The sequence below is a fragment of the Podarcis raffonei genome, chromosome 13 (assembly GCF_027172205.1).
Source record: "Podarcis raffonei isolate rPodRaf1 chromosome 13, rPodRaf1.pri, whole genome shotgun sequence".
Lineage (NCBI taxonomy): Eukaryota > Metazoa > Chordata > Lepidosauria > Squamata > Lacertidae > Podarcis > Podarcis raffonei.
The window spans coordinates 33500901-33528675 of record NC_070614.1 but is presented as its reverse complement, the minus strand read 5'-3'; the positions used below and the strand labels follow the sequence as shown (position 1 = coordinate 33528675).

General features: G+C 40.4%; 1 protein-coding gene across 1 annotated transcript; it reads right to left on the bottom strand.

Annotated features, from left to right (window-relative positions):
* Positions 1 to 1903: 1903 nt before the first annotated feature.
* On the bottom strand, positions 1904 to 8168 carry LOC128398813 (vomeronasal type-2 receptor 26-like). Its single transcript, XM_053360069.1, has 7 exons — positions 7945 to 8168; positions 6717 to 7008; positions 6209 to 6298; positions 5202 to 6014; positions 4397 to 4624; positions 3427 to 3553; positions 1904 to 2805 (listed from the first exon to the last, which is right to left on the bottom strand). The coding sequence occupies exons 1-7, from the start codon at positions 8166 to 8168 to the stop codon at positions 1904 to 1906; spliced, it is 2676 nt and encodes an 891-aa protein (XP_053216044.1).
* Positions 8169 to 27775: the final 19607 nt, after the last annotated feature.

Here is a 27775-nt window from a genome sequence, read left to right as displayed (position 1 = left end):
AAGCTGACAATGGCCAAGAATCCCAGGTAACCCAGGACACAATAAGACATACTAACAGAGCCTTCATTGCATTCCATTACAATTACTTCAGTCAGAGAGTACATGTCAAAATCTGGGAATGGAGGAGCAGTACATAGCCACATGACACAAATACTGGCTTGGGTAAAAGAACAACCAAGAAGAATAGAATTGGACAGTCTTTTCCCCACCCATTTCCTCATCCTGGATCCTGGCTTGGTGGCCTTGAAAGCCAGAACCACAGTGATGGTTTTGGCCAATATGCATGAAACAGCCACAGAAAAGATGATACCAAAAGCAGTTTGTCGTAAATAGCAGGTCACTGTGTGAGGCTGGCCAATGAACAGCAAGGAGCAGAGGAAGCAGAGGAATAGGGAGATGATCAGAGAGAAGGTGACGTCCCGATTGTTGGCTTTGACAATCGGTGTGTTCCAGTGCTTAGTGAATATTGCAAACCCAAAGCTGTGATCACAGAATAAAACAGAGACAAGAAAGCTGAAGTGAACCCCAAAGGCTCTGAGAAAGAGAGGAAATTCAGGGTCTTGGGAATGCATTGATTTCAGTCCTGATTTGGATATTGGTTTGGGGGGCATTTGAAGCACTTGTCCATGTCGGGCGTATTAAATAATAAATAAATAAATTCATGGAGTCCTGAGAAATATCCTGTAGAAAGAGGAAGTTACCATTTCTCTCTAATTGCTAGTGTTCTGTCAGCATTACATTGGAAACAGAGATAGCTGTTGAAATTTTGATAAAAGTGGAATCAACTATACAGCATTTTGGGGTTATGACTGCCCCGAGAAAATTAGAAAATGCCATAACCCTCCAATAATCTTATTGGAGCAAAAGACACTATGTGTTGCAGCCCACGTTGACGGTGTGGGAAACTGGCTGCTAACACCACCACTACAGGGTTGGACTGCAAAGATTGTTCCTCATTAAGTATTTAGACATACTAACTGATATGTGCTCAAATATTGATTCATGTAATTGTATTATAAATTGCTATAGAGTTGCAGCACTATGTCGGTATTTAATTGAGGTTGAGAATGGGGCGATAGTTCATGCTCTTCCTGTCCCCAATGTCATGTCCTTGTCCAGGTTCCAAATAGCCTCTCCTGACTCAGAAGTTATTTAAAAAGATAGTTGAGTATCATCATCATACTAATCGTACCTTTCCCAAATGCCCCTAATCGTATGGATTTCAAATAGGTTTGGACATAAAACAGTGCCTTGTGACACCATGGGTCAAAAAGGACTCTCTGGACTTGGTCCCACAGGTAACACAGTATCAGTATCTGATAGTAACACAGTATCCCCAATTCCCATTCCATGGAGCCAGTCCAAGAGGGTATCAAGGTCAAAAACTGTAGAGAGATCAAGAAGCAGGAGTAAGGTCACTCTCCTCTAATACTCTCTGTAAAATGGAGGGGCAATCAGGGAGTCCAAGGGCAATCCAGATTGGGATGGCTAAACTGGCTGTGTGATTTATGCTGTCAAGCCAAGAACAAGATTCTAGCTCCTGGCCTCAGACAAGCTCTACATGAGCCAGTATAACACCCATGGGCTGCCTTCACCATGCATAGAGAATCCTTCCCACAAAAAGTGAGCTGTGTAACAAACACACAAAAACAACAACCACACACAAAAACAACAACCTGTAAATGAATGCTTCATAGGCAATCTTTACCTACTACCATTTTAAAGAGGACTGAAATATAACACAAAGTATTTAACACACCCAAATAAAATGGAGACACGTGGATGAAGGGGGTGTGAAAAGAAAACCTGGAAAAGACAAAGTATTTATTTCTTTTGTAATAAGCAATAAATATCACAATTGTCGAAAAGAAAAACCCCCAGAAAACCCAAAATGGATAGATTCTTATTGATTTCTGCAAATTATCTGGTTTTTGCTGTTCAGGTCAGGCCTCATAATGATTATGTAGCATTTTGGGAAAAAGATGCATCCCAATAACCCAGCACTGGAGGCCAAGATGGAGAAGATCTCCACAGCCACCATGTATTTCCCCTTGGTGCTCAGGTAAGAGGGAACAAAGGACAACCAAACACTGCAAAACACCAACATGCTGAAAGTGATGAACTTCGCTTCATTGAAACTGTCTGGCAACTTTCTGGCCTGGAAAGCCACGGCAAAGCTAACACTAGCCAGAAATCCCAAGTAACCAAAGACACAATAAAACATTGAAATTGAACCTTCACTGCATTTTACTACAATTTCTTCCATCATTGAGTACATGTCAAACTCTGGAAATGGCGGAGCAGTACTGAGCCATACAGTACAAATGCAGGTTTGTATAAAGGAACAGGCAAGCAGAATAGAGTTTGTGAATGTTTTTCCCACCCATTTCCTCATCCTGGATCCTGGTTTCGTGGCCATGAAAGCCAGAACCACTGTGATGGTTTTTGCCAACACACAAGAAACAGCAAATGAGAAGAGAATGCCAAAAGTAGTTTGTTGTAAGCAGCAGGTCACTATGTGAGGCTTGGCGATGAATAGCAAGGAGCAGAGAAAGCAGAGAAAAAGGCAGATGAGCAGAGAGCACGTTAGGTCCCGATTGTTGGCTTTGACAATGGGAGTGTCCCAATGTTTTGTGAAGACTCCAAGAACCAGAGCTGTGATCAAAGAAAAAGAGAGAGCCAAGACTGCTAAACAGATCCCCAGGGGTTCTGAGAAAGAGAGGAAATGGAGAATCTTGGGAATGCATTGGTCTCTGTTCTTATTTGGGAATTGAGTTGCTTGACATTTGAAGCAATAATTCATGTCTGAAAATCAAATCAATGATATATCAGTTCCAAGAAACAAGCCAACATTTTTCATGGAGACATCAGTTCCTATAATCCAGATCCTATGACTTGTGTCATATTTTGTAATACGAAATGAATGTAGCCAACTCAAAAGAGAATGCCAGGAGGCAATATATTTGCCACAGTTCTCGATAATCTTAGAATTTTTTTATATTCATTACCAATTACCAGTGAGGGAACAATGTTATACACAAGAAGCTGGTGTAAAGCAATCTGGAGTAAGATGCACCAAATCCCAACTGTGTTCAGGAGATGTCTAAGCTATCTAAACCTGGCATGGGGGAAACCATCACACAAAATAGTACTTGAGTTATACCACGTTTTTTTCTCAACTGAAAAAGCTGTTTGGCTCAACTGAAGTTTGGGAGTTTCACTGGTGTGTCCTAGTGCTACTAGGAACCTGAGGGGGCCACAGAAATTTCTTGGGCCAGATAGAGACCATAGCAAGTGGATTTTGATGCGTCATAGCTAGTTTGCCATACTTGCTCCTGTGTTTAGGAGAATTGTGTTGCTTGAAAGAAGAAAGTTTAAATGAGTTAAGTGTGTGTTTTTTATAATAGTGTGCATGATATCTCCTACCATTTTGATTCGAAATCATCCCATCTGGACATAAAGCACAATCATAGCAACAAAATGGCTTTCCCTCCTTCTTTTTTCTGCTGTAGCCTGGATGGCAGTGGTCATTGCACACTGCAAGTGGCAACACCTATAGATAAAAAGGAGAATGTTTACTTGCCTTTTAAAATGTAAACAAGGCAGCCCACACCAACATTGCTTCTCGTGAGTAGGGATGGCGTGTGCGCATTATAGCTGAAGAAAAGAAATCAGAAATTAGGCATTTTTTGAGTAAGTGATTAGCACTGAAAATGAAAGGTGTGTGGGAAGCCCCATGGCATCTTCTGATATTATCTGTAACACAGCTGAAACATCTGGAGAAACAGTAGAAAACATGAGAAGAAAACTACAAAATGTAAACTATGTAAGCAGCAGTATCGGGAGACATCAGTGGCTGATCAGGTCAGCACAAGCTTTGGAGGACTTTTATGTGGAATGTTTCTGGTGTCCTGTGTAGCCATCTCCTCTAGCTGAGTGCTCTACTCAGGGCTTCCCAAGCACCAATGCTGGGAACAGGATTGCACAGTCAATGAAGCATTAAACACTGTCCTCCTGGCCAACAGCTGACATAACCAGTGATAGCAGCTGTTGGGCAGATGGACATGGAGAAGAGAAAATGGTCTTGCAAGCCAAATTGTACTCTTTGGCAGGACAATACTGACCCATGGGCTGTTGTTTCCTCACTTCTATTATATCTCTTTATATCTTAGAATCTATATATGTTAGGTTTAGGGCCATATGTCTGGATTTCAAAGACGGAATTGACATCTTGGCAGAATTGGGCAGTGCTTTGTCTTGGATTTTAGACAATTCAACTGAAAAATTGTGGGGTGGTTTGTTTGTTTTTGGTGTTTTCCTATAAAGAAGCACAACAGTGTATTACTCCAATTGTATATTCTATTGTATTAAACATATACCGGTAATTCCGTCCTACCTGATTAAATATGTTGTGCCATGTGATTGCCTCTTCATTCATGGTGAACTCTTGGCCTTGCACTGCTTGTGGATTAATTCTTCCTACTGTCACTCGTAAAAAGGAGTGGTTTGGAAAAGTAACCCAGTTTATAATATCAAATCCACCTGCTAATTCACCATTCTCATCAAAAGATACAAAGTCCCCTGCACTGTTGTTAAATGAGATATTCTTCAGGAAAGGGTGAAGCTAAATTGAAAGAGGCAAGGACAGATTTTACTACATGATGAAAAAGAACAAAACAACAGAGCAACTTTCTGACTCCTAAAGGAGCCACATTGGTTAATCTTTATTGGATTCCATTATGTGTTTCCTCTCACCTCCTCTCTCTCTCTCTCTCTCTCTCTCTCTCTCTCTCTCTCTCTCTTCCTTCCTTCTTTTGAAGCAGGCATCCCCAAACTCAGCTCTCTAGATGTTTTGAGACTATAATTCCTATCATCCCTGACCACTGGTCCCGTTAGCTAGGGATGAAGGGAGTTGTAGTCCCAAAACATCTGGAGGGCCGAATTTGGGGCTGCCTGTTTTAAAGCAATGATAACTGAACTGAAAGTGTTGTGTTTTCCATTATAAGCAGTTTCATGCCTTTTCACCATTTGGGAGAGTTTAGGAAAAAGATGAATGATAAGAAAAATTAGAGTTACAAAATAAAATAACGATAACAAACCAAATTAAATATTTAGGAATCTGGATTACAGCAAAAAACATAAACTTGAATGTCATTTATCATTAGACATGAAACAAATTTGTTGAGAATGTGGGATCTTACCTGCCAGGGCTGCAGATTTTGATGATTAAGTCTCTTTCTTTCTACTCCGTGTTTTGGCCTGAATGAGTATATACTATGTAAACTGTGTGCTATGGTCTGGACTGCATTATAGATGCTGTAACTGTGACTTGTCATGCTCATTTCAAAAAGAGCACCAGGGAGGCTCTCCAGTTTCTCTTGTCCAGTGCAGGTATCAGTATTGTCCATTGGCTCATTTGAATCAGAAAATAAGCAGTTGAAAGCCTGTTGCCAGAAGTTCCTGATAAAACCATCTCCTTTGGCAGAGTTAGGATGTAGGTTCTGCAGGAATTTTGTAAAGCCCAGTACTTCATTTGAGTGAATTGTAAAAGACAAGGCACCATTAAACAGTTGCATATCCATACCTCTAAGCCTTGTTTCAAATGAGAAATCCCATTCGGCTGTTAAAATCCACACTTTGCCCATAGATATTTGTGTGACATCTTCAAATAATGAAAAGTAATATGTCATCCATAGCAGACTTGTCATAGTCTGAGTATCTGCACATGCCACCAGTACTTTTACATGTGTTACTATCAGAGAGGACTTGGCCCGGATGAGTTCTAATGAACTGAAATTCTCTAGTGCATTAGATACGGATGGTGTTTTTTCCTTGAAGGCTGTACAGATTCCATGCTTGGAGAGCATTGGTATTAAGGTCTGCATGAACCTCTCTCCGTTGCCATTATCTGAGGCAACAATCCCCACCCATATCCACTGGAAATATTGAAGGAGACGCACAATTCCTTTATACTGATGTACTTCATTGGGAACCATCCGGTAGAAGGAAGGAAACTGTAATTGAATGTTCATTGCTGGAGCTAATACACAGCTGGAAATCTGGAAAGGGCCGATGAAAATTGCACCATGATGAGCAGAAATTGTACATTACTGTAATTATTTATTCCATTGGACCCATTTCCTAAATTTTGTTCATAATATCTCGCGTGTGTCTCTCTATGTGTGTATTCTATGACAATCCTGCTTACAGTAGAACCACTGAAATTCATTAACGCAACTAGCTTTGGTCCATCAATTTCAGAGGGTCTACTCTGAGTTAAACATTCATTTTTCTCTCCCTGCCAGATTAAATAAAAGAACATAGACAAGAGCACAGATGGTTAGCTACACCAGTCCAAGCACCTTGCCAACATCTTCAAACTGTTAGGCTGAAACTCACTGAACAAGACTGGGCCAGACCATACCCTGGACAAATCTTCTGGTTTATCTGCCCCAACTGCAGCAGGCAAATCCCTGTAGACTTAAATTATTTGATTGCAGGAATGCTTAGCAAGAAAATCACATCAGGCTGTGGTGGATTTTTTTACCAGGCTAATATGCAACTCACCTGAAAGAAATCAGCTGGACAGCATAATGAAAACAAAATGGAGATAGCAAATGAGAATAATTAAGGAGAAATAAAAGCATGATTATATGGAAGGAGGGTAATATGGAATCAGAGCTGCAAAAGCCTTATGGCCCATGAATTCACTGTACCTGTGGCATCTTATAGATGCCTAAGATAGTAGCCATGTGAACAGAGGTGTCAGGCTTTAATCCTCCAATAACAGCTATCAGATTCTTCTGACTGTCACACCTGAAGTTGGAAATGATTTTTTCTGTGGCAGAGAGAAGATTCAGGGTGTTTTGGTGAGTTATCCTTGCATTTTCATAGCTGTCATAGATGTGAAATCCCAGGCTGATGTTTGGTAGGATCTGAGGGTTCTCATTTATCACCTTCACAGCAAAGACCAAGGAGAGGACATTCTGGTATTTCTTGGATATTGTTCTAAAGTAAAATTGATATCATTTGTACAACAGATTTGCAATCCATCTTCATACATCTTTCTGTGAGAAAGATATCAGTATAGCTGAAAATATATTTTATGATTGGATATTACACATTTTTAAAATCACAGAAAACAAGGGGGACAAACTAAAGGAATTGTTTATCAGCATAATATAGTGCTATATATGTATGTGTTGAAGAAGAGGTGCTGGTGGTGCATCATTTTTGCCAGCTGGAGGAGTAGCCACAACATTGAGGGACCTTGTGCAGGAATGGGACAGCAGTGGGGAGAAGCACATAGTTATACCCTATTTTACCTGGGTCGCCAATACAGGACTGCTCTTGAAGTCCTCCCATGATGTGCAAAAAGCCTCTGGCCTTCCTTGAAATTTTTTACTTTCATTATGGGTTGGTGAGAATAGCTACAACATGCCCTGAAAGTGCATAGAGCTGAATTAGGTACTTGGAAAAGCAACAGTCTTTGCCATTTCTTTTCAGCTTTATGTACTTTTCAAGATTCAGATAAATACCTGAGCTACTAAAGAGAAAAGTGATTCCCTTTTTTTGGTGGGGATGGGGTTTCTACATTTCCATTTTATGTTGGTACTTGAAATATGAATCCTGCCTAATGGGTGGGTCCTGGGTTGTTGAGAAATTCTGAGAAAAGAGTGTGCCTGCTCTTTGGGAGAAATGGCAATGTCCCTCCCTCCATTCTTGCAACAACAGCAGGACACTGGAGGAAGATCAAAAGGAGGAAAATATGTTTTGTCCACAAAACATTATGTAAAATGTACTGCATTATAGACGTTATTTATGCATTGCTAACAAATGTATTTTTAAAAACCACATGCAAACTCTTTGAACAAAACAGAACTTGCATGACGTTTTCAAATAAATATGTTCTAACCAAGTATATGTACCAGGGGGTATACTTACATAAGCTGATCTAAAATTTTTATCTTGGGGGGTTCACTAAAATGTAATTCATCAGTTAAACATGCAAGCTGAGACATCATCCCTCCAATGATTAGGTCTCCTCTCTGAACATACTCATATGGAGCCTGAAAAGGATCACTTATCGCACATGCAGCAATGTTTTCCTTTACTTCAGCTGAAGGCGTTTGCAGCAACAGAAAGAGGAAGAGCTGTCTCAAGAACATTGCTTCCCCGAAGGACAAATATTCACCTAGAATTCTCCTTTCTCTGTCTAAAATCCAGTTTCACCCTCAGTGGCTCCAGATTTTTTTAATGAGGGGAAACCACTATAGTTCAATCTGGGGTAAACATTGCTGTCTGAAATACCTCCTCTCAGATCTGATTACATATAGGTATATATATTGTATTAGTCTTCACCCTGTGTTTGTCATTGTCTTTCTAACACCAGACAAGTCCATGAGGAGTTTCATCAGGTAGAAGATGAATCACAGTAATATTTGATGATTACACGGTTCAGCATTATCTCTCTAGAGTATTGCCCTGTGCAAGAAATCCACCTGGGCAAAAGATATTATGCAGAGGTTCGATGGCCACTGATCTGGAATGTTGTAGTATTAGGGTTACTTTATTGGCACACGGTTAAATGACATTTTAGTTCTATTGTATGTTTCTAAGATGACATATTCAGTCCCTCTGTTTTGGAATTGAGATTTTTATACTCATTGTCCACATCCCCTGAACTTCATTATCAAACCTAGGATGCTCCTGCTGGTTTCTGGCTCAGCAGAAAATGTGGGAAATGGGAGGTGGGAGGGCAGCTAGAGAAGAGCTTCTCCAAAAAGAACAGTCAGAAACCAGTTATGTTATCAGCAGAAGACATGAAAAGCCTGTGTCACAGTACATTTACTTTCTGACAGGTTCACTTTTATTCACTATAACCATGGCAGAAGTAGGCCCTTCCAAAATAATTTTCGGGCATGTGGCAGTCCCATATTCTTACCCTCATGGTTTGCAAATACAATACAAGGCCATTACATTTCTACAAAATTCAGCTATCATAGCTAGTAGAGTGGATAAATGATGTTTTGCCTCAGTGGAAGTCACATAAATGACTAATCAATGGGGGAACCTCTACTCTCCTTATAGATGAATCTTGCACGACAAATACAATTTCAGAAGCTCAAATAAACAGGAGAATAAGGAAAGCACTGAATCATAGAATCAAGGAGTTATCAGCACCACATTCTAACCAACTGAGCTATCAAGGCCTTGGCTAAGTGAGAGGTAAACAATATTTGGAAAAACAAAGGAGTAAGTTATATATTTTAGTATAATTATTTTCTTTAATAAATACCACCATTTTAAGATCATATAGAATTTAAAAATGATTAGATTCTTAATATTTTCTCCAAGTTAACTGGTCCTTTGTGTTCAGATTAGGCCTCAGAATAATTATGTAGCATTTAGGGGCAAATATGCAACCCAACAACCCAGCACTGGAGGCCAAGATAGAGAAGATCTCCACAGCCACCATGTATTTCCCCTTTGTGCTCAGGTAAGAGGGCACAAAGGACAACCAAACGCTACAAAACACCAGCATGCTGAAAGTGATGAACTTGGCCTCATTGAAGCTGTCCGGCAACTTCCTGGCCAGAAATGCCACAGTGAAGCTGACCGTGGCCAAAAATCCCAAGTACCCCAAAACACAGTAGAACATAAAAACTGAACCTTCATTGCATTCTGCTATTATTTCTTCTGCCAGGCAGTGCATATCAAAATTTGGGAAGGGAGGAGCAGTACTTAGCCATACAGTACAAATACAGACTTGAACAAAGGAGCAACCAAAGAGAATGAAGTGGGAGATTTGTTTCCCAACCCATTTCAACATCCTGGATCCTGGTTTTGTGACTGCAAATGCTAAAACCACAGTGATAGTTTTTGCCAATATGCTTGAAAGAGCCACAGTGAAGATGACTCCAAAAACTGTTTGTCTTAAATAGCAGGTCACTGTGTGAGGCCAGCCAAGGAATAGGAAGCAGCAGAGGAAGCAGAACAATAGGCAGATGAGCAGAGCATAGGTGAGGTCCCGATTGTTGGCCTTGACAATGGGAGTGTCTTGATACTTAGTGAAGACTCTGAGCACAAAAGCAGTGATCAAAGAAAAAGACAGAGCCAAGAGAGATAAAGTGATACCGAAAGGCTCTGAGAAAGAGAGGAAATTCAGGAGCCTAGGGATGCATTGATCTTGTTCCTTGCTTGGAAAGCGATCTTCTGGGCACTTGAAGCAAGTAATCATGTCTGAAATAAACAAGCAAATAAATTAAACTAATTTTTGGAGTTGTGCAAACTGTATGTATTGGTGAACTGAGTTCTTGCTATGGAAAATGGTGGCAGTACATCTCCTACCATTTTTGTCTGAAATCATCCCTTCTGGACATGGACCACAATCATAGCAACAAAATGGCTTTCCCTCTTTCTTTTTTCTGCTGTAGCCAGGATGGCAGTGGTCATTACACCTGGCAAGGGGCAGCGCCTATTCATAAAAAGAGAATTTTTTTGACTCATTTGTCCTGTAAATTATTTTACTAATTTGTTTCATAAAGAAAACAGCCAAGGATGTCCCATAGATCTCAAGAGGGCTATGCATAGATTCCCGGTTTGAAAACATTTCCCAATGTTGTTAAATGAAGAAGGGGGGATCAGTATGAAATCAAAACTAGGAGTCAAATGAATCATTCCCTTGATGGTAATCTAAATGTTTAAGATGTCTTTAGCAACAAGTTTAAAACTGGTCTTCTTCCACTGGGGAAATAGGAATGGACAGACTGTTGAATGGTGGGTTTATTTTGAAATTTAAGGGGCTGTTTCTGGTTCCATGCGTAATAACAGAGATCTCTGCTCCACACCCTCCCTTCATACACTAGGACAAGCATCTGGGATTATGGGTCGCGGCTTCTATACATGAGCACCCAAGTTTCTCGGAACTAGTGGAGCGTAGACATTTATATGTAGGTATGTAATCTCACCTGATTAAATGCACTGTGCCATGTGATGGCCTTCTCGTTCACTCTAAATTCTTGGCCTGGTGATGCCCATGGGTCCATCATTCCTACTTTCACCTTGAAAAAGGAGTGATTTGGGAAAATCACCCAATTTACAATATCATATCCAGATGCTAATTCACCATTCTCATCAAAAGAAACGGTATCACCCACACTGTTGTTAAACAAGATGCTTTTCAGGAAAAGGTTAAGCTAAATTGAAAGAATTAAACATAAGTTTTGCAAAAAGATGAAAGTGGAAAACATATTTTCCTATTTTGGCTATCCAACTTTGTCTTAGCAGAAAATCCTCTGAGTCCTACTCAGTGGTGATAGTCAAAGAAACATGGAAAGAAAGAAACATAGACAGCTTTAGGTGATGATCAGATAAATCTATGGGCTCCCATTGGCTTTTTTTCACAATGGCTGTATATTGCAAGAATGCTGCTGTTGAGTGTCAGCAGCTTGGTCAGCAAATGGAAGATTGTTACGTCCTGCTGAAGTCCTGTTTGTTGGCTTCTCATAGGTACAGCATCAGCCCTCCACTAGGCTAGATGGCTCTTGGTTCCAACCACGAGAATCTATGCCTTTAAAACTGTGGGAGGGATATTTCAATTGTTTGTTACTATGCTGTTTATTTTTGTGTTTTTATATTATAAACCTCCCTGTGATCCTTGGATAAGGGGCAGTATAGAAAATTGATACATAAAGAATTATTATTATGCTCTTAATTTACACTGAGTCTCTCCAAGGATCCTGGTATATAACACTAATCTTAGCTGTATGACAATTTGAATCCATCCCTGGAAATTCCTCACATTTCTTTCTGTCCACCCTGGAAAAGCTGGCAATAAATGCTTCAGCCATGGCATTAGCTCTTTATTTATTTTTATTTTCCTGTGATTACTGTCTTAATTTTCAAAACCATTTTGCATACATTACAAGGTACCCAATCTTGCTTGGGTTTCCACAGCAGTCTGTCAGATTTCTTAAACCCCACTGCTTTCCTCAAACAGCAGCAGTATAATTTCCCACCTCCATCTGTATCTCACCTCTGTTTTTCTACAGAACTGGTCAAATTAAAGTTTACTGCAGATCTTCTCTTTTATACAAATTATTATGTTATAATAATAATAATGATGATAATGATGATGATGATGATGATAATAATAATAATAATAATAATAATAATAATAATAATAATAATAATTTATTATTTATACCCCGCCCATCTGGCTGGCCTTCCCCCAGCCACTCTGGGCGGCTTCCAAAAAAAAGATTAAAAGACTGTAATGCATCAAACATTAAAAGCTTCCCTAAACATTATTGCTAATTTCCCTTATAATCAGTGCGCAAGACTGTGTACAAGCCAGTGTGCCAAGGCATGGTAACAGGATAAGACTTTTATGTGTGTGCTAACAAAAGGAGGATAACTTTAGGAAAGTTGGATGGTCTATGCAATTTTGTTCTATTGAAGCACTCTGTAAATATCAGAAAAGTCATGACAAAAAGGTGGCTTTGAAATGTCCAATCTCACCTGCCAAGGTTGCAAATTTTGAGGATCTAGTCTTCCATTGACCATTGTTCCATGTTTTATCCTGAATAGATTTAACCTGTGTAAGGTATATGCTATGGCCTGGGCTGCATTATAGATGCTGTAACTTTGGCCTGTCATGCTCATTTCAAACAAAGTTCCAGGGAGGCTCTTGAGATTCTCTTGTCCAGAACAAGAATCAGCCTCTTCCCTTTGCTCATTAGAATCAGGAAATAAGCAGTTGAATGCCTGTTGCCAGAAGATTCTAATAAAACCATCTCCTTTGTCGGAATCAGGATGTAGGTTCTGCAGGAATTGTGCAAACCCCAGAACTTCCTTGGAGTATATTACAAAAGACAAGGCACCATCAAAGACTTGGATATCTGAAGCCCTGTGCATAGTTTCTAATGAGAAATCCCAGTGGGCGGTCATAATCCACACTTTACCCATAGACTTTTCAGTGGCACCTTCTAATAATGAAAAGAAATATATCATCCATATTAAAGCTGTCGTGGTCTGTGGTTCTGCACATACAACCAATACTTTGATTTTTGAGATGGTCATAGAAAATGACTTAGCCCGGAATAGCCCTAATGAACCCAAGTTCTCTGCAGTTTGAGATATGGCAAATATTTTTTCAGTGAAGGCTGTACAGATACCATGTTGGGAAAGCATTGGCATCAAGGTTTGCACAAAAATTTCCCCATTGTCATCACCTGATGCAACAATCCCTACCCAAATCCAGTGGAAATGCAGAAGTAGGTAGACAATCCCTTTATATTGATATGCTTCATTGGGGACCATCCGGTAGAAAGAAGGGAACTGGGGTCCAAGTCTCATCACTGGAGCTAATACACAACTGGCAATCTGAGAGTAGGGGAAAACAGCAGTTCAGAATTAATTCCAAATGGTTTTTATTTTTATATTTTATTCAAAATATACCACTTAATATTCAAAAATTAGTTGTTGTTTTTATAAAAGTTATACATCACATGATTGTAAACACAAATATTCAAAGTGGTTTATAAGAAAGATAACACAATAAAAGTATTGACAAAATGAATTAACATCAGCAAATTAAACCACCATAAACTAAAAACAGATGAAAACATGCACCAACATTCTAAATATCTGGGCAGGTGTGTCTAAGGAAAAATATTTTAGCAGGTATTGAAAAGTGAAAGTGCCTGCCTGATATCAGTAGGAAAGAAGTTCTAATGTGTAGTTGCTATCATACAAAACGATCAAGTGCTTACAAATGTGAAACAGGTATGACACCTACAACAGTGCCAGTTTTGCAGATTGGAGCAGTCAACTTGTTACAGATGGGGTAGGGTGATCTTACACTAGAGGGCATGGTCCGCTGCCCTGTCCAACTTGCTAACAGACAGGGGGACATTTTTGTAGTCTGTTAAGACCTAAAGAGGAAGCATGCACGATACTCCTGTATCACATGCATGCTTGCGGGTGGGGCTGGCTGCCCTAGCTAATGGGTATTCTTCTGTCAGCACCACCCGACCTCCCTCCCCATCTCTGTTTTGTTTATTGGCTGCTTTGTGGTCAAGTAGGAATTTTTGGATAACCCACCTTGTTTGTAGGTTATTTTTTTCCCCATCCTGCTCTTGAGCTACTCTTGTAGCCTTGTTCCCTTTTCAGCACCAGGGATACAGATTCCCTCTCAACAGCAGAGATCAAGATTGGACTTTCTATGAAGCTGCTTATTGGTGAGTAGACCATGAAAACAGTGCTCTGGTTTTATTTTGACTCTGCTTTGACCTTCTGCCTGCCCATACAATGGTACCTCACGTTATAAACTTAATTTGTTCTAGAGGTCCGTTCTTAACCCGAAAACATTCTTAATCTGAGGCATGCTTTTGCTAATGGGGCCTCCCACTGCTGCTGCACTGCCAGCGCACGATTTCCGTTCTCATCCTGGGGCAAAGTTTGTAACCTGAGGTACTAATTCCGGGCTAGCGGAATTTGTAACCCGAAGTGTTTGTAACCCAACGTGTTTGTAACCGAAGGTACCACTGTATCTTTAATTTGACTTCTGAGATGCCTGTGATTACCAATCTCAGGGTTTAAGAACATCTATGTGCCCAGATGCTTGACAATCATAGATAACAAGCCCAAATTGGTGCTATGCGCAATCTTTATATCCTGTGTGGTACAGGAAAGTTACTGAAGAGAACCTCTCACACAGGGCCGTCTTAAGCTTATCTGGTGCCATGGTGCAAGGATCCCTCCGGTGCCCCCCACCCCCACGTTTCCCTCCGGGTGGGTGGGCATCAGCTGGAGGGTAGCTCCACCGGCGGGACGGGGGCTCCGGGCAGGACAGAGGCTCCTAGTGCGGCGCGGCATGGCATGGCGGAGGTGGGCGAGGGCGGCACTGCTGGCAGAGCTGGAGGGCGGCTCCTTAGGCAGGGAGGAGGCTCCGGGCACGGCGTGGCATGGCAGAGGCAGACTAGGGCAGCGAGCTGATGCCGGGAGGTGCCGTGTCCAGTCTCCGCCGCCTCCCTGGTGCCCTCCAGAACTTGGCACCATGGTGCCCCATGCCACTAGCCTCTATTGCTAAGACGCCCCTGCTCTCACACTCCCTTCATAGTCCAACTGCAACTGAGGTGGTACCTAAACAACATAAAGCTATGCATTATCCACATGGAGATTTACGCATACTCTTGCATCAGCTTTGCAGATCATAAAGAGGAACAAAACATTTACAAACATCATGCTGACCTCAATATAAAGCAATGCATAGTGCCTTGTCCTATATGCATATCATGCAGAGAATGGTTAAAAGTAAATTATTCTCACCAACATGGATAGCTTTTTGAAAATTTGTAAAGCCTATTGTTTCACTGTTAGTTTTATACTTCTCTATGCCCCTCTCAGGGATGCGGGTGGCGCTGTGGGTAAAACCTCAGTGCCTAGGACTTGCCGATCATATGGTCGGCGGTTCGAATCCCCGCGGCGGGGTGAGCTCCCATCTTTCGGTCCCAGCTCCTGCCCACCTAGCAGTTCGAAAGCACCCCTAAGTGCAAGTAGATAAATAGGTCCCGCTTTATAGCGGGAAGGTAAACGGCGTTTCCGTGTGCTGCGCTGGTGCTGGCTCGCCAGAGCAGCTTCGTCACGCTGGCCACATGACCTGGAAGTGTCTGCGGACAGCGCTGGCTCCCGGCCTCTTAAGTGAGATGAGTGCACAACCCTAGAGTCGGACACGACTGGCCCGTACGGGCAGGGGTACCTTTACCTTACTATGCCCCTCTCAGACAGAGAATAAAAAAGAAACAATATTCCGAGGGTATGGAATGATTATCAGTATTTTAGTCATAAACGCTTCATGAACTACACACTCAGTCTACCTGTGGGATCTTGTAGATGCCTAAGAGAATAGCCATGTGAAGGGAAATGTTGGAGTCAAGTCCTCCAATAACAGCTATCAGATTCTTTTTCTTGTTGCATTTGAAGTTGGGGAAAATCCTTTCTGTGGTGGACAGAAGCTTCAAGGTGTTCTGGTGAGTCATCCTTGCATTTGTATAGCTGTCATAGATGTGAAAGCCCAGGGTGACATTTGGGAGGATCTTTGCATTCTCATTTATCTCCTTCACAGCAAATACCAAGGACAGTATATGCTGATATTTCTTTGAGATAGCCCTAAATAAAGGTTTACAGCATATGTAAGACAGATATCCAATCTCTTAGTAAGTTTATGTCTGTGAGGATTGTGAGGGAGAACATAAAACAGATGAGGCAAAGAGGGGAACAATGAATCCTGCTGAGGTGCAAGGCTGGTCTGTGAGCCTGTGGCTGGATCTACACTGACCTGGTTAGCGCTATTAGAATAATATTACATATATTGTTCTAAAATGTCACAAGGCATACTTGTAAATTAATTCATTTTGTGAATTATGAGTGTAGGTCTTCCCCTAAAAAAGAGTGTAGTCACATGAATTGCCAGGAGGTGGCATGAGCCCAAGGACCTGGTTGTTTCATTCATGAGCCAGGTATTGTCTGCATCAATATCTATCTATTTTCCCTTTGTTGATTGTGGAACAATCCCAGTGCTCAGTCCTCATGGTGTCCAAAATATGGGTCATGGGTTGCTCAAGAGGGAAGCACATCACATTTCCCATTGTGTGCTACTGCATGAGGAACATAGCCACCTCCTGCATGTAGCCTGTGTGCATCAGCATACACCCACTGGACAAAGGGTAAAATGATAACAATTAAGAATATCACATTGAAACAATTGCAAAAATATGCTTTTAAAGGTACATACTCATTTCTGAATGTGCCGTTTTATGAGATATTATTTGAACTAGACCATACAATGGAGGGGAGGAATTACTTACAGAAGTTCATAAACCGACTTGGTTTTAGGGTGCTCACTGAAAGATAACTCATCAAATACAAAGCCAAGCTGAGATGTTATCTCTCCGATGATTTGGTCACCTTTCTGATTATACTCAAATGGGAACTGGAAAGGATCAGTCACAGCACAAACAGTTTCTTGCTTTCCCTCAGCTGAAGGTAGTTGTAACCACAGAAAAAGGAAGAGGAACCACAAAAACATTGCTGTCACCACTTGGCAAATCTTGACCTAGAATTCAGTTTTCTGCCTACCAGCATCTCCTTTAAAAAATGCTTCCTTCATTGCATCCATATTCTTTTCATAAATTGAAATTGGCAGTCTTAGTTTGGTATAGTTATTCCTCTCGAAACCTCCCTATTCCAGTTCTCAGCAAACATGGTCTATTTTATATACGGTTCCACACTATGTAAGCTTTTTGCAAGACTGAAGATGAATCATAATAATCTGAGATAATCACATGGTTTAAATCAATGTCTCCAGAGTGTTGTACTAGGAATGATACCACTTCCAGCAAAACAAAACCTGTCAATTAGAGCTTACTGTAAGTTAGTGGGGGAAATGTGATATGTACACTAGTAAGAAAAAGAGTAAAGTCATATGATGGAGTCAGAGATGATATATTCATATTCTCCACAACATTAACCCTGATATAGACACATCCTGTCCATATCTTGATGTGTGTGTGTTATATTGTAAATTTGTTCTGAAATAACTACTGATACATGAGGGCAAGCAAAGGGCAAAAAGCAGACATAATGTAATAGGTGTGTGCCCACACATTTGCCACTACCAGTGTGTGTATAGGGAGCAGACACACGCAATAATGAACCCAAACACCATCCTGCATGTTATGCATGCTGCTTGTCTCTGGGCATTTGGCATTTCCGACTTGTGTGGAGAGGTCATTTAGTCCATACATACAGGCCATGGTTGCTGGACTGTCTGTGACATTAGGAAGTTCCCTGTGTGGAGTGCATTTTGTTTGTGCAATGGGGTAAAGGGGCACCAGGGAGGCATCCAGTGAAAACACTGTGTGGTTTGGTTCCTTCTGGGTCTTGCCTTAGAATACTGAGGATTGTCTTGACTAAGTGTAGAATGTTATGAATATTATTTGGGACAATACTGATTTTCTATTAATTTCCATTATGCTCTAACTTGAAAATTAAAATTCTTAACTACTGAGGAAAGGTTCATATCTTCTTGGACACCAATGTTAGTTGCTGGACTCATACTGGCTCTGCCAATAAGGAAAAACCTTTGAAGGCAGATGATGTGTACATTTGTATTTTGTATTTGCACTCAGGCAAGCAGGTGTTCTGCCATTGTACTGAATGGATTTCCTCTGTGCCTTGGAGTACCATTGCTGTGCCAGAAAAATTGTATGGCAGTTGCTTCCCTTGGCTATGATGGAAGACATTATCTTGCAGCACAATCTCTATTGGAAAGAAAATATATTGCTACACAAGGCCTCTCCTCCCGGAGGGGAGGTGTTGTGGGCGGGACGTGATTTCTGAGTCACACAGGGGGCATTATGCTCCTGCCCCACTCACCTGGCTGGCACACCACGCCCACAGGTAAGCACCCAACCGGGCGGCTTGGTGGGGGTGTGGTTTGCTGTTTAAGATACAGCCGCGTCAGCCATTCCGCCCATTTCTTCACCTTTTTCTTGGCTATTCTTATTTGTCCTATGATTTATGAAGTGTAAAATAATTTATCCACAAATATCCCAAGCATGTGTATCACCATTACCCCAATACTGTTTCTTACATAACCCTTTTCCTACTTCCAGTTTTAAGTGCAATATTCAATGACAGATAGTATTTCAACAAACTCAAATGTACAATAGAATGTGGGATACATTTATTGTGAGAAAAAGAATACAGTACCAGGGAAATATAAATGGGTATTTCTATATGTTTTGCTTTCTTCTCATAAACTTCATTACTTAAAATTACACATTCAACAAATCCATAGATGCTTAGTAGTTTCTCCTAATAAGCTGTTCTTTCCTGTTTAATTCAGGTTTCAGGATAATTATGTAGCATTTGGGGAAGAAAATACGAGCCAGTAACCCAGCACTAGAGGCCACAATGGAGAAGACCTCCACAGCCACCATGTGCTTCCCCTTTGTGCTCAAGTAGGAGGGCACAAAGGATAACCAAACACTGCAAAACACCAACATGCTGAAAGTGATGAACTTTGCTTCATTGAAACTGTCTGGCAGCTTTCTGGCCTGGAAAGCCACACTGAAGCTGACAATGGCCAAGAATCCCAGGTAACCCAGGACACAATAAAACATACTAACAGAGCCTTCATTGCATTCCATTACAACTTCTTCAGTCAGAGAGTACATGTCAAAATCTGGGAATGGAGGAGCAGTACATAGCCACATGGTACAAATACTGGCTTGGGTAAAGGAACAACCAAGAAGAATGGAACTGGACAATCTTTTCCCCACCCATTTCTTCATCTGGGATCCTGGCTTGGTGGCCTTGAAAGCCAGAACCACAGTGATGGTTTTGGCCAATACGCATGAAACAGCCACAGAAAAGATGATACCAAAAGCAGTTTGTCGTAAATAGCAGGTCACTGTGTGAGGCTGCCCAATGAACAGCAAGGAAGAGAGGAAGCAGAGGAATAGAGAGATGATCAGAGAGAAGGTGACGTCCCGATTGTTGGCTTTGACAATCGGTGTGTTCCAGTGCTTAGTGAATATTGCCAACACCAAAGCTGTGATCAGAGAATAAAACAGAGACAAGAAAGCTAAAGTGAACCCCAAGGGCTCTGAGAAAGAGAGGAAGTTCAGGGTCTTGGGAATGCATTGATCTCGGTCCTTACTTGGATATTGGTTTTCTGGGCATTTGAAGCACTTGTCCATGTCTGGAATATTAAATACATATAATATAAATTCATGGAGTCCTGAGAAATATCCTGTAGAAAAAGGAAGTGATCGTTTCTCTCTAATTGCTGGTGTTCTGTTAGCATTACATTGGAAACAGTGATAGATTGTGAAATTTTGATAAAAGTGGACTCAACTATACAGCATTTTGGGGTTATGACTGCCCCGAGAAAATTAGAAAATGCCATAACCCTCCAATGATCTTATTGGAAGAAAAGACACTTATGTACTGCAGCCCAGAACTTCTCCTCTCTCAGATAATTTGGCACGCATATCAATATATACTAAATGTTTCAGATCTAGGGTACTGTTTAAAATGCTGCCATACTTAAATTGGAAATCAGTTACAGTATGGATATACTATTTTTTCCCCACACAGAAGTTATGACAATAATGATAAAGAAGTGTGTTGTGTATGGAATATATTCAATTTGTCAAATCTTATGATCAATTGCATCAGTAAACCTGATCTCAACATTCCCTTTAAAGGGTTGAATAGGTAACTGATTTTTTAGTAATGGGTTGTTGCTTTATTAAGCCATGCTCTTATATGCTGTAATTTGCCATGAGGAGATGGTGGTGATGGTGATAATTATTCGCCTGTTTTAGAGAAATAAACTGCTGCTAAGTCGAATATGGGGAGCTGTACTAAATTATGTAGTATACCTATTTTGCTTGAAGCCATCCCATCAGGACATGGAACACAATCATAGCAACAAAATGGCTCCCCCTCCTTCTTTTTTCTGCTGTAGCCTGGATGGCAGTGGCTGTTACACCTGGCAAGGGGCAGCACCTGTATATACAAGGAGAAGGACATGTAGCTTTCTTTTGCCATGCAATTAATGGAGGGGATGTGACTAAAAATTCAAGGTGGGGCAAATTAAGAGCTGAAAATCTTTATTATGTATAAGTTGCACTAAAATTGGGAGAGTGGGTGGGTGAAGTGAATGAGGCAAAGTGTGTGAGGCTGTAGTACAGTATATATATAAATGTATAGCAAAACTCAAAATGTTACTGTTAGCCTTTGTACCTCTTTATTTTGTTTTTTTTCCCTTTGGTTGGGCAATTAAAATAAAAATGGCCTCACAAAAGAAGAATCTGACACAGACACCTGGCCAAGCAAGGAAGGGCTCTCTCCAAGAGGAAGAACCAAAAATTTGCCTTGTATAGGTAATGATGGAAGTGCGGAAAGATCTTCAAAGCCACACCAAAGTGGTAAGTGAATTATCAACAGACATAAAAGCCCTTGCAAGCAAAGCATGCAGTTTGGAGAAAACTGTGCAAATGATGGCGATTGAAGTGAGTCTAGATGGGGAAGCAATTTCCATAGTGGGAATCTATGCCCCCAATGAACAGAAACCTGACTTTTTTTTGGGGGGGGGGAATTAAGAGAATTTGTTTGATTTGTGTGATAATAAAATAATAATAATGAGAAAATTCAATTTTGTTGTTTCCCTGAATGTAGATAGAACTATATGGAAAACTCAAAAGAAGAGAAATTACCAACTGCATTTTCGATATGGTGTCCAATCTTGACCTAATTGACTTCTGGCGACTTAAACATCCACTAGAACTTCCATTTACTTTTTCAAATGCAAACAATTTCTCAAGCAGAACAGACTATATGGGCTTCAAAAGATTTAATGACTATGGTAAAAAGGGTGCAAATTCAACCTAAAACATTATCTGACCATAATGCCATTTTGATGAAAATAACAGGTGAAAAATGTTCTTCATTTAGGTGTTGATTAAATGATGCTGTACTGCAACGTGAACAAACTGTGAATAGGGGGCAACACTCCCTTCAAGAATTTTTTGACCTCAACCTAAATAAAGAAACAAATTTAAGTGTAGTGTGGGATTCCAGCAAGGTAGTAATGAGAGGTTTATAATTCAGCAAAGTGCCTTTCAAAAATAGGAAAATGGAGAAAATGAAAAAAAAGATATTAGATGTTTTATTGCAAAAGGAGGAATTAATTGTAAAACCAAAGGACACAGATATTTCTCAAGCGATTAAACTCCTGCAAGCACAATTTTCGATGTTAGTTAACCAAGAGATCAAGCAGAAAATTAAATTAATGAAACAGAACATTTTTGAATTTGCTAATAAACCTACTGAAGAGGCTCCTCATGAGGCCAGGGGAACATTGCCCAGCTATGAGGCATGAAGGCTGCTCCCTGCAAGACCCTTTTCACCTGGCCTAGGGGGTGAGGTCCAGACTCACCAGCTCCACTGAAGAGGCTCCTCATGAGGCCGGAGGAACATTCCCCGGCTATTGTTTTACTGATTTATTGATTTAATATGCTGTAAATCGCTTTGAGATTTTTATTAAAAATATAAGTGGTATATAAATTAAAAAATAAATATAAATAACCTGGTAAACTGCTAGCATAGCAACTTCAAGAAGAAAGAATAAGTGGATAAATAATATCGTAGACAAAGATAAGCATTTTACTAGTCCAAAAGAAATAAGGAAAGCCTATTTTTTTATACTTTTATACTTTTTATACTTCACTATACCACTGTGAAAAAGAGGAGTTTGAGAAAATGGAATCTTATTTGAGCGACTGTTACAGTATGTACCTTGAGTATCTAAGGAAAATCGACTGGCAAATGCAAATGCACAGCTGATGATCAGCTGATGGATGATCATTACTTGCAAAGCCCCATGCTCACTGCAGTAGTGGAGCTTCATATTCCGGCACCTGGGGGCAGAGAGCAGTTGCGGGCAGAGCTGGCGCACATCCCGGGGGCGTGGCACACTGCCCACAAGGGTGTGGCGTGTGTACTGTGGGCAGGGCATGCCTGCAGGGGCATGGTGCCCAGCATGATGGCACCCCACCGGGATCACACTGCTGGGGGCTGTGCACTCCCCCCGCACTCCTCTTCCTCCACCAGTGGTTCAGTGCTTCCCTAGCACTGGTGATTGACAATGCCAGCATATCTCCCTTTTCCCCAGCTGCTGCTTTGCATGTCCCACATGAGGTAAATAGTTAGGCTTCTCATAAGTAATCATGTCTGCACAGTATATGATCAAATCCCACCTGATTAAACATGCTGTGCCACCTGATGGCCTCCTTGTTAAGGGTGATTCCTTCATGTGGCAAAGTCTGTGAATCCATCCTTCCAACTTTCACTCGCAAGAACGATTGATTTGGAAAACTAATCCAGTTTATAATATCAAATCCGGCTTCTAATTCACCATTCTTGTCAAAAGACACTGTGTCACCAGCACTGTTGTTAAATGAGACGCTCCTCAGGAAAGAGTGAAGCTATATTGAAAATATCAAACACATACATTACAAATTGGTAAAGGCGAAACACAGCAACACATGCTCCTGCTTTTAAGAGAGGAAAGCAGTAATTGCACAACAGATATTTAATCTTTGTCTTTTCTGAAATTCCTCTAAGCACTATCCGATGTAGTAGTGGAAGGAGGGAGGCAGAAACAAAGGAAAGTAGGCAAGCTTTACATGATTTGATAATTTCATAGAGGATAAGGCTATCTTTAGCTTGTCTGAATATCAGTTGCTTCGTGCATGAGCGGTACAGTGCATTTTCCCTCATGTCCTGATTGTAGGCATCTGTTTTGGCCACTGTTTCTACAAAACATGGGACATCAGCAGCAGCAGCAGCACTATGTGTTGGGTCTGATTCAAGAGACTAATTTTTTTGTTCTAAATTCATACCTAGCTACTCCAAGGTTCAAGGTGTACAGCCCTAATCCTAGACTCCAATTTCTTCCAATATATCATCTCCATCTTGTAAGAGGTAACTATGTTTGTGTCAATGTATTCATTGCTCACTTGCTTTCTCATTTCCCAGAGATCATTGTCATTTATAAGTTCACATTGCCTAAACCCATTTTATTTACATCTCAAGTTTCCTGAATTTGCTTCGTTTTCCAGTGCTACCTTCCAGACACGTTAAGCCTCTCTCCTTTTCTTACATGGTAAGATTATAATTCCTCACCTCCCTATGTAGCTTACTTTATTTTTTGCAGAAAACTGATCAAATTAAGCGTTTTGTTCAGCAGAGTGGTACCTGTGAAATAGATTTTACAAGGCAGTGCCATAACTCCAATAATAAGTTTATCAAAATCACATTTCCATTAGTGTGATACTTGTATACTTAGGGTGCACAAGTAATCAAGGATAAGTTAATATGAGGGGGCAGTATTTAAGGGAAAGTCAATAGTGTTTACATATTTTGTTCTGTTGATCTACTCCATGAATTGACTTTCCTCACATATCAGATTAGCTATGTTTTGTTTGTTTGTTCAGGATATAGAGTCTTACTTGCCACGGTTGCAGAATTTGAAGACCCAGTCTACATCTTTCCATTACTGTTCTCCATTTCAGATTCATTGAGTATATGTTATGTATAGCATGTGCTATTGTCTGAACGGCATTATAGATACTGTAACTTTGGCCAGTCATGCTCATTTCAAAAATAGTGTGAGGAAGGCTCTGCAGATTCTCTTGGCCAGTACATGAATCAGTCAATTCTCTGTGCTCACTGGGATCAGAAAATATGCAGTTGAATGCATGCTGCCAAAAGATCCTGATAAAACCATCTTCTTTGATGACATTCGGATTTCGAATCTTCAGGAATTCCTTAAATCCTACCACTTCATTTGAGTTAATTGCAACAGACAAGGCACCATCAAAAACTTGGATATCAGAATCCTTATGCATCGTTTCTAAAGAGAAGTCCCATTGAGCTGTCATAATCCACACTTTACCCATAGCTATCTCTGTGTTACCTTCCAATATTGAAAAGAAATATATCAACCATATTACTGCTGTCATAGTCTGAGGTTCTGCACATGCAACCAGTACTTTGACTTTGGAGATGGTCATTGAAAAGGACTTGGCCCGGAAGAGTCCTAGTGAACCTAAGTTCTTTGCCGTTTGAGACATGGAAGGTGTTTTTTCAGTGAAGGCTGCACAGATTCCATGCTGAGTGAACAGTGACAGCATAGTCTGTATGAACTTTTCTCCATTCTCATGATCTGATGCAATTATCCCCACCCATGTCCACTGGAAATACAGAAGGAGATGGACAATTCCTTTGTATTGATATACTTCATTTGGTACCATCCGGTAAAAAGGTAATATCTCAGGCTCAAGTTTCATCACTGGAGCTAATACACAGTTGGCAATCTGAAAAGGGGAGAAGAAATGTTAGTTTCACCAGTATGCACAAAAATTAAACAAAACAGTAAGGATTCAACCCGGATTACTGCTGACATGGAATCCATGTGAAGAGAGAGAGAGAGAGAGAGAGAGAGAGAGAGAGAGAGAGAGAGAAAGAAAGAAAGAAAGAAAGAAAGAAAGAAAGAAAGAAAGAAAGAAAGAAAGAAAGAATATTGTTGAGTTATCAAGATAAGTGTTCTTGGGCTACAAGATCTGAGAGTATTAAAAGTACTATTCAATTGTTCCTAGATGCCAGCATCTTTATTGTATTATTGAACGTATTTGTGGGATATTTGAAAATTTCTAATTCTTCAAATTTCAAGTTATTCAAATTTGTTACCCCAGCCCAGCCTTTCCTTCTGAAACCTTCCAATGAATGTGCATATGAAAGCTTATACCCAGAACATACTTAGTTGGTCTCTAAGGTGCTCCTGGACATTTTTTTTATTTACTTCCAATGAATAGTTCAACACAATACTAGTTTGAGGTATCCTCATTAGAAACACCCAAACAGCAAATTAGTCTGTGAAAATAATCTAAGAATCTCTTGTGCATCATATTTGCAAAACATATAAAGCACCGCCTTAGGATGTATGCTGACCTCAAGATGAAATTGTGCATAAGTCCATATTCCCCATCTATATAATGAACAGGCATGTATATTTCTTCCAAAAAAATTTTTTATGAAATAAAAGATTAATAAAGCCAGATACTTTTGTGTCCATTGTCATTCATTTTCCACTAATGAAAAAGAACAAGAGACAAGTTCCAGAGGATACACTCTACCTGGGGAATTTTGTAGATGCCTAAGACAGTTGCCATGTGAAGGGAAATATCAGAGTAAAGTCCTCCAATGACAGCTATGATTTTCTTTTTCTTGTCACATTTGAAGTTGGGAACAATCCTTTCCGAGGTGGACAGAAGTTTCATGGTGTTTTGATGAGTCATCCCTGCGTTTGTGTAGCCATCATAAATGTGGAATCCCAGGCTTACATTTGGTAGGACCTTTTGGTTCTCATTTATCTCTTTCACAGCGAATACCAAAGAGACAATGTGCTGATAATTTTTTGGTGTTGCACTAATAAAAATGTGGTATTTTACATAAGAGAGATATCTATTCCTTCATGAAGCATTTTTCTTTGAAAATTCGGTGATATTATTAGGATGGAAGTTTGCATATTTAAAAATTCAGTCATGCCATGCATTGTACTTACTCAGACTGCTGCAAGGAACCCAACAAGAGCAAAACATAAATTTAAAACGGACAACTACAGTGACAATTTCTACCCAGCACAAGCTGCCACAAGCTGCGATCATTTATAATATGGTGAAAATAACAGCTAGTCAATGCACATAATCACAAGCATATATACATTCCACATCAATATTTTGCAGCTAAGAAAGCACACACAGCATCACTTGTGGTCACTTAAAATTCACAAACAGGGACTCATGATGGGAGCTATGGTAAAAATATGCACTACAAAAAATGGGACTTTTTGTATAGACAGCTTGTCTTGATAATATGCTTTGGGAACTTACGCATATTGCTAACACTTTTCTGCCTAGTTTGAGGAAGACCCAGAAACCTAGTTGGGGTGAGTGTTTGGGAACTCCAGATAGTTCTATTTTCCTTTCAATTTCTCTCCTCCCCCTCTAATTCTACCCAATAAGGGTTTTAACTTTGCTGCATGAGTTGTTTTCTTGTCAGCAGGGACTGGTACAAAGGGTCACATTCCCTCACTGTGCATTTACGTACAAACCTGACCTATTGCAAGTTATGAAGGGCAAAGCACACTTACAGTAGTTCGTACATGGTGCTGGTTTTAGGGTGTTCATGGAAAGAAAATTCATCAGATAGAAAGCCATACTGAGAAGTTATCTGTCCTATGATTAGGTCCCCTTTTTGATCATACTCATAGGGGAATCGGAATGGTTCAATCATAATGCACGTATTACTGTCTTCCTCTGTCTCTGTTGGAGGAAGATGAAGCCACAGAAAGAGGAATAACAACCACAAACACATCCCTGAAATCTCAGGGCAAAATGGGATCTACACTTCTCTTTTCTATCTATCTACCACCTTCAGCTACTTTCCTCAACCTTGCATTAAAGATTAGATTGGGATAGCTCTTCAGTCCCAAAGCCCCTTATCCTAGTTTTTAGCAAGCTTAGATATATTTTATATAAACATCCAGACTCTGTTTGCTATTGTATTTGTCATCCTAACAAATCCATATGGGACTTAAGAAAGTTGAAGATAAATCATAGATATCTGATATAATTACAGGGTTCCAAATAAGTCAAAATACTCTCCTGTGCAAGATATTACTTTAAACATGTGCAATCTAGTTGGAGAAATGTGATGTTTAAAATAAATAGGGCCTATGGAGAGAACTGGCAGTTGATGACATAGTCCCTAAAACTGAGGAAGAGATGAAGGTGACATACATTGGATTGTTGTTGTTTAGTTGTTTTATCATATCCAACTCTTCGTGATCCCATGGACCAGAGCACACCAGGCACTCCTGTCTTCCACTGCCTCCCGCAGTTTGGTCAAACTCATGCTGGTAGCTTCAAGAACACTGTTCAACCATCTCGTCTTCTGTCGTCCCCTTCTCCGTGTGCCCTTAATCTTTCCCAACATCAGGGTCTTTTCCAGGGAGTCTTCTCTTCTCATGAGGTGGCCAAAGTATTGGAGCCTCAGCTTCAGGATCTGTCCTTCCAGTGAGCACTCAGGGTTGATTTCCTTCAGAATGGATAGGGTTGATCTTCTTGCAGTCCAT

What these genes read in the sequence shown, in the direction of transcription:
- LOC128398813 (XM_053360069.1), bottom strand. Translation starts at nt 8,168, where the DNA reads ATGTTCTTGAGACAGCTCTTCCTCTTTCTGTTGCTGCAAACGCCTTCA. An exon ending in AAAATTTTAGATCAGCTTAT is followed by an intron (nt 7,009 to 7,944) that starts GTAAGTATACCC and finishes ATTTTACTTTAG; the next exon opens with AACAATATCCAAGAAATACC. An exon ending in AAAATCTGCAGCCCTGGCAG is followed by an intron (nt 4,625 to 5,201) that starts GTAAGATCCCAC and finishes CTTTCAATTTAG; the next exon opens with CTTCACCCTTTCCTGAAGAA.